Source organism: Notolepis coatsorum (genome assembly GCF_963971535.1).
Source record: "Notolepis coatsorum genome assembly, chromosome: 3".
Lineage (NCBI taxonomy): Eukaryota > Metazoa > Chordata > Actinopteri > Aulopiformes > Paralepididae > Notolepis > Notolepis coatsorum.
In genome coordinates, this window is record NC_140167.1 from 139,753,161 (window position 1) to 139,760,693 (window position 7,533).

General features: G+C 40.9%; 1 protein-coding gene across 1 annotated transcript in view; it reads right to left on the bottom strand.

Annotated features, from left to right (window-relative positions):
* Positions 1-899: 899 nt before the first annotated feature.
* The window catches only part of tns1b (tensin 1b), a gene marked incomplete at its 5' end in the record, with an annotated part of 180,343 nt that continues 173,709 nt past the window's right edge, over positions 900-7,533 (bottom strand). The window contains 4 exons of the mRNA XM_084311394.1: positions 900-1,631; positions 3,413-3,442; positions 4,782-4,850; positions 6,494-6,659. Of these exons, the coding sequence (XP_084167520.1) occupies positions 1,493-1,631; positions 3,413-3,442; positions 4,782-4,850; positions 6,494-6,659 (404 nt within the window). The 3' untranslated portion in view covers positions 900-1,492. The remainder of the gene's footprint in view (positions 1,632-3,412; positions 3,443-4,781; positions 4,851-6,493; positions 6,660-7,533) is intronic.

Here is a 7,533-nt window from a genome sequence, read left to right on the forward strand (position 1 = left end):
TGATACGTAATGATAGTAGCCTCTCTTTATAGTGACAGCGGCCAAAGTAAGATGGCGGATATTTTTTAAATATTTCTTTTACAGGGAAATATGAAGAGCTTGATAGCAGTGCAACCCTTCTGCTCTAAAGATTCCTCACAAAACCCATTTAGCCCTTCAATGGTGAGCAAAGAAGTCTGGTTATTCAGTGCAGGGTGGGGGCAGGCTGGAATCCGGTTCTCTTACATTTTGCTCATGAAAACTATTGAGTGTCGTTTCTGCGACACTAATTCAGTCCTGTCTCTTTGTGTGCTGGTATCGCACACTTGTCATACGGCCACAGGTCAGACTGAAGCAAAAAGGTGGTTTCTCTTGATGGTCTCGGATGGACGCCATGCAGACATCTACCTAACCACGAGGCTGAAGAGAGAAGGATGGAGAGAGGCAGGGATTTGGAGGACAAGACGTCATTCCAAATGTGGTCAATTGCAATAATATGGGAGAGCAAGGATTTGTTTGTTCTTTAACCTTAGAAAATCTCTTCATGGAAAACCGTGTGCACCGGAGGTCATCTAGTTCAGACCCACTCAGAAAGCAAACTAGAATATTTACAATGGATCATCTTGCCACATGCAAAAAAAGTCATTGGGCATTGTTTGCAAGAAGGCAAATACACAAATTTTTTGTAAAGAATGAAATAGACCTACAGTATCAGTACATAGAGAAAGAAAAAGTTCAGTCTTTTTGATTAAGCAGCCATATTTCTTTTACGAAAGAATGTTTCAGACCCTCTGACTTCGGCATACTGAATATTATGTCCTGACCACTTTTTTTGTATATATATATATATATATATATATATATATATATATATATATATATATATATATATATATATATATATATATATCTTTGGTTGACCAGTCAAAAGCCTGATAGATTTACAATCCTCCTCCTCCTTTCACAACTTGACTTCTTCTTAAAAAAAAAAAAAAGAAAGAAGAATTTGCTCGCACAACATCACAACAACACCCCATTTCCTCTTCCTGTTCACATTACCCTGCAAAGGAGACCTAAAATGGCCTCCCAACCCGTTGTCACACAGCCATACCCCACTCTGCACTTCCTCTGGTCCATTCTGGAGCCCTTCCAAGAAGAGAAGCACACACACGCGCATGCGTGCGTGCGTGCGCACACACACACACACACACACACACACACACACACACACACACACACACACACACACACACACACACACACACACACACACACACACAAACACACCTACGTCTCTATCTCTCTCTCTCCCTCTACTTTCTCATTCATTTACAAACACACGCACGTTCGCTTAGAGGTACAATAAAAGGAAAGAGCGGAAAAAATAAGGTGACACATAAAATCAAAATGCGAAATTGTCCGAAATAGAAAACAAGTGTCTGTGGTAAAAGAAAATAAAATAAAAACTAAACGGTGAGAGGAAAAGCGCCAGGGTTTGCCGAGAGGTCAGCTCTCATCGTTTCTGCGTGCCGATCATTTTGGAGACAAAGTTGACAATGGCGCTGGCGGGCTGTTCGGGGTCGATCTCAGCAAAGAGGTGGCTGACATTGTCGGTTGTGCTTCCTTGCTTCCGCGCCACAAACCCAAAGAACCTGGAAGGAAGAGACCACAGTAAGTATGACAATCACAATCACACACTTACCCACTTTTTTAAAGAACAGTATTGGTCACTATTTAAATGGACAGATTTAAGAGATATAATGAGCTTTATATCAACATCTCGTCAACTCCCACAGTTGGCCACGATTGGTTGTCGAAGAACCTCATATTCACCTGTTTTGTATTTATCATGATGCATTCATCACTCCAACAAAGTGGCAAAAACCAATAGCAATGAACCAAAAATATTTTTTAAAGAATTGTCACTGTCATCGTGAATAATGTTGATGAGTCCAGAATTTGTTGCGCCATAACTGTGATTTCAGTATTTCCACAAATGTTAGGACTTAATTCATTGCAGTCAAGCCATAACTAATACATTAATCCTATATTGTTTTTAGTAATACTGTGCACGAGCATTACACTAGAGGTTCCAGTAGTGGGCAGCTTGAATTGCCAGGTCCTAGAACCAGCGCTCTGGGGAGATCTTTTATTTTTAGAGCATTAACTCTGTGGAATTGCCTGCCTCGGAACCTCTGCTGCATTTACAGTAGATTCACTTTTAAAAAGAATCTTAAATTGTTTTTAAATTGTTTTTAACACTGTAAAGTGTTTTTTTTTTTTTTTTTTTTTTACACTAATGTAATTTTAGCTATATTAATTGTTACAGTAGGTTCATTATGCATTGTGTGTACTGACTTTTAATAATTTAGTTTTTTTGCAATGGTGATTGTTTTTGTGTTTTTTTGTGTGTGGACCCCAGAAAGACTAGCTGGTTGCTATCGCACCAGCTAATGGGGATCCCTAATAAAATCAAATCAAATCAAATCAAATATTATCTAAACCTAGAGTTTGCTTGACTGAACATCACATTGTTAACACCAGGAAAAGTTCTCCATTATAAAGATGAAGATATCACATCCCACAAGAACCACCTCCTTTCTTTGACAGGTAAAAAAGGTTTACAAACTCCACAGAGATACCGAGATGACAACTTCAGATCAAATGCGGCCCTTTCAACTCCCAGTCGTAAATCAACATCGTCTGTGGTAGCGGAGAATAAAATCCAGAACCCTGCCTACTGTGAATCTCAGCCTGTCTCCGCCAAAACAGGCTCGGTTTTATTGGTACCGGAGCAGAATTCTTTCATCCCGTGCCCGTTCATCTGTCCAACTATTGTTCCATCTCTTATCCCTCTCTTATTCTGCCCTTGATATGCTCTCATATTATTTCTACTTGGATTATAAATGGAGATGGGGGAGAGATAACGGGGACCACATGGGAAAGCGCCTGCTGTAGGAACCACACGATACTGGAAGTCTGTGGATCATCATCAAAATAAGAGATTATGGGATGAAGCAATCACGACGACGCAGACAGCTGGGCGTGGAATGTGACAACGACTGTTGGTCTTTAGAACCGATTTGACCGTGGCGGTTAAGAGAGAATCCTACGTGTGTAACCGTTTTTAATTGCACACAAATAACAGCTCATAAGTTTTACATTGTTACTAGGGAATGTTACATTGTTATGAGGGAACATCTGTTTCCATTGTTTGTATGTGCCTAGCAAACGGAAGGATTTGTAAGAAAAGCTAAATTGGACAATTTAATCTCACTTTTCGTCATTTTAGATAACTATTTGCCTGTGGCCTTTTGCATTTTTAAAGTAATCAGTCACCATATTACACTTATTTAGGAATGTATTTAGTTGTGAGCTGTATACGTGATACATAGAGCATACATATCAACAGTAATGTGCATGCTGTACTTACTTAGCTGTGCCTCCCTCAGGTTTACTCCACCTGTATAGACGTGATGAACATGTTAGCTTAGGAATCTCACAGCATCCCCTACAAAAAGGTAGCATGGAATTTCCATAATGTTTTGGTCACAATAATGGAAACACCATATTACCATTGACATCGTGGTTTGAATTTGATTATACCATGGTATTATTTAAGTACAAAAATGGTACCATGGTGATACATGCCTTTTACCAAATATCATGATTTTATTTTGCGAGGGATTGTATTTATCATAAGCAATCATATACAATAACCTTTTATCAACCAGGCAAGTAAGACTAAGAACACATTCTTATTTACTATTCATTCACAGTACAACCACTGTTGTATTGGCTACTGAACAGCTCCGCTGGATCAGCTGGAGTTTAAGTGCCTTGCCCAAGGGAACGTCGACAGCAGTTATTGACGGTGGGGAGAACAACACTTGTTCACTTCCCCGCACAGAACGTTCCCAACCGGTTACTTTCCAGTTACAAGCTCAGCCCCTCTAACCATGGCAGCTATTTTGCTCTTATGTCATGCTCAGGTTGGGATTCCTTTCCACCCTGTTTTCACCTTTGGCCATGTGGTATTATAATGAAATACTACTGTATGAATAAAACCCAACCATATTTATACAACATGGGCAAGATAGTCTTTCATGGGCAAGATAGTCTCTGCATTGTTCTTAGTTAGTTATTTTAATAAAAATTTCTATAACTATTTTCTTAGTTATTAGTTAGTTAGTTAGTTATTTTTTTTATCCACTTTTTCTCCTTATTAAATTTTTTTTCTCCCATCCCAATTTCGCCTCGCCAATTCTCCCTTCAATTCTCCCCTCCCCTGTCTCGAACGTTGCTAGACTATGCCTCCGGCTGCAGTGAGGACCAAGCCTTGCATCACGTGTCCCCTCCGGTACACGAGGAGGCAGCTGTCTCATCTTTTCACCTGAACAGCGCGATCTCTCAGTGGCGAGGAGTAACGCGTGGGAGGCTCACGCTGCCCCCGATACTTCCTGATTCTGCTGTACAGGCGCACCAACCGACCTGTAGGAGTAGCTGTCCACAATGTCCAATCCCCACCCACCGGCTTTCCCACCCTCAAATACTGCCAATTGTATTAGTATGAACGACCAGCCAAGCCGGTAGCAACGCAGAGAGCTGGGCTCGATACCAGCATCTCCTGCGTTAGTGGAGAGCGTCTTGCCCACTGCGCCACTTAGCCGCCCTTTTTCTTAGTTATTTTAATGACTTTTTTTACTTCTTTGTGTGAGAAAGCACCAAACCAAATTGCTTGTATGTGTAAATGTACTTATAGCATATACAACTGGTTCTGGGTCTGATTCTGAGAAACTCACTTTCTGTCCTGCGGGTCGATATCGCAGAACGTGACAGTGTTGATGGGGTAGTGGCGTCGGAAGAACAGCCTGTGGGAGAAAAGAACCAGCATGGCCATAAATAATGTGTCATTATGTTCAGCGTGTCAAAATGATTACACAAGTGAAACTGAGTCTAAAATAACCTGCTATGTGCTATGTCAGATGCATACACTGTTTGCAAGGCAAACAGCAGTAACTATGCGAGTAGTGAAACAGAATTTCCTGTCCTGTTAAAGGTATTGATGGTATAAAGGTATTGTATATTATTAGTATTATATACTATGTACTTGTTTTACCATCAATAACTTTGGCAAGACAGGAGATCATCTTTTAAGTTATTCTCCTTTTGACCACTCGCAGTTGGTGCTGGTTGCCTATATAGTTCAGTATAGAGAATTGACTCTCAATTGACCTATCTCAAGCCACGCCCTATTTTCTTGATCCTCCAATCACATCTGTTGCTTACCTCGGACACCAATTCTGATTGGAGAATCAATAAAAGAGGGTGGGGCTTGAGATAGGTCAATTCATTTAAGAGGACCTTTGCTTTCAATTCAATCAATCAATTAATTTCCTGTCATGTTAAAGGTATTGATGGTATAAAGGTATTGTATATTATTAGTATTATATACTATGTACTTGTTTTACCATCAATAACTTTGGCAGGACAGGAGATCATCTTTTAAGTTATTCTCCTTTTGACCACTCGCAGTTGGTGCTGGTTGCCTATATAGTTCAGTATAGAGAATTGACTCTCAATTGACCTATCTCAAGCCACGCCCTCTTTTTTTGATCCTCCAATCACATCTGTTGCTTACCTCGGACACCAATTCTGATTGGAGAATCAATAAAAGAGGGTGGGGCTTGAGATAGGTCAATTCATTTAAGAGGACCTTTGCTTTCAATTCAATCAATCAATCAATCAATCAATCAATCAATCAATCAAGCAATTAATCAATCAAATGTTATTTCTTGGTTACTGTTGTTTGACGCGCTTTGCGCTGTGTTAAGGCAGAATGACCTATTGACCTAAAAAGGAACGCAGTGTGATGGACAGAGCAGTGTGATGGACAGAGCAGTGTGATGGACAGAGCAGTGTGACGGACAGAGCAGTGTGACGGACCGAGCAGTGTGACGGACAGAGCAGTGTGACGGACAGAGCAGTGTGACGGGCAGAGCAGTGTGACGGACAGAGCTCATGCTCCACGTTGACAGATTCTTCCGCGTCCTTGTTCTCCACCTCAGTGCGCAGAGTGTGGGTATCCAAGATGATCCGCAGGTGTGTATGCACCTCTCACTGCAGGCTGTGTGTATGTGTGTGTGCGTGCGTGTGCGTGCGTGCGTGCGTGCGTGCGTGCGTGCGTGCGTGTGTGTGTGTGTGTGTGAGTGTGTGTGTGTGTGTGTGTGTGTGTGTGTGTGTGTGTGTGTGTGTGTGTGTGTGTGTGTGTGTGTGTGTGTGAGAAGGAGAGTACGATACAGAGAGAAAGACGGTGACTCGTTGGGGAACTCGTTTGGCACGATCTGTTGTTGTTGAATGTATAATGACATTTAAAAGTCTAGATCCCGAAAAAAGGGGGAAAAAACCGTGCCTTATATTTGGCACAATACGGTAATTGAAGAATGACCACAAACTCTGCCCTTGACACATGCTGTATATATATGGACTGGTCTTCTCTGGCGTCCAGACTTACTTCCTCTGGTTGTCGGTCAGTGTGATGCCTTGCGCCGACACCTTGAAGTGCACAATGGTGGCGGTAGGTGGCGAGGCGGCCAGTGTCTCAGATATGGCCTTGGCTACGGCCTGGGGACCAGTCAACGACTCCATCTCCACAGAGTTGATGTAGAGCACGTTGCATGCTGGGAAAGAGACAAACATTCCAATAGAGCACCTAAGTGACTACGTCACCTTGGGCTTGATGTTGGACACCTCAGATCCAGAAAACACATTCTCTATGGCCAAAACTAATGGGGTTGTCTTTTATTGTAATGAAATGGTGTGTCCTTTTTACATTTAATTTGCTGAAACATAATACATTTGGTGTAGATTTGGTGTCTTTTAGTTATTGGTACATTTATAAAAGCTGAATTGCTAATACCAAATTAGTGGAGATTAGTGCAAATTAATAAAAAACATCTCTTAAAAGATCATTACTCTAGAAAATATGCCAAATGTTTAGAGAAGCTACGTTAACCACGGACCTTGAAATCCATCTCATTTTCACATTGACTTATTCCACAGAAAACTAATTTAGATCCAACGCTCCAATTATGGTCCGTTCCATAATTGGTGCTCATTTAGGTGGTCTGTTACTGTAGCTTACAACTGAAATGTATCAAATGCTGTTGTCCTGAGCTAAGTTATATATACTAATAAACAAACAGTATGCATACATTTCTCAGTCATTCATATTGTCATTCATACAAAAACAAACAGAGGCAAGTAACACGTTTGCAACTGCTCTTTTCATGCAGAAACATTTGGTTCCTCTCAGTAAGGTACATGCTTTCTTTGACAAGGCTGAGGAAAAGATGCAACAATTGTCAGTGCTGTAATCAAACATCTGAAATCATTAATAAAACAATTGGTAATTAAACATTCAAAATCATTCCACATAAAACATACAATACGACGTCACGTGTACAAGGCAAAGAGCTGGACTGCGATGTTAAGACAGACAATGGCCAACAACGAAATATATATAGGAATTATATTACGCACACACGCACGCAC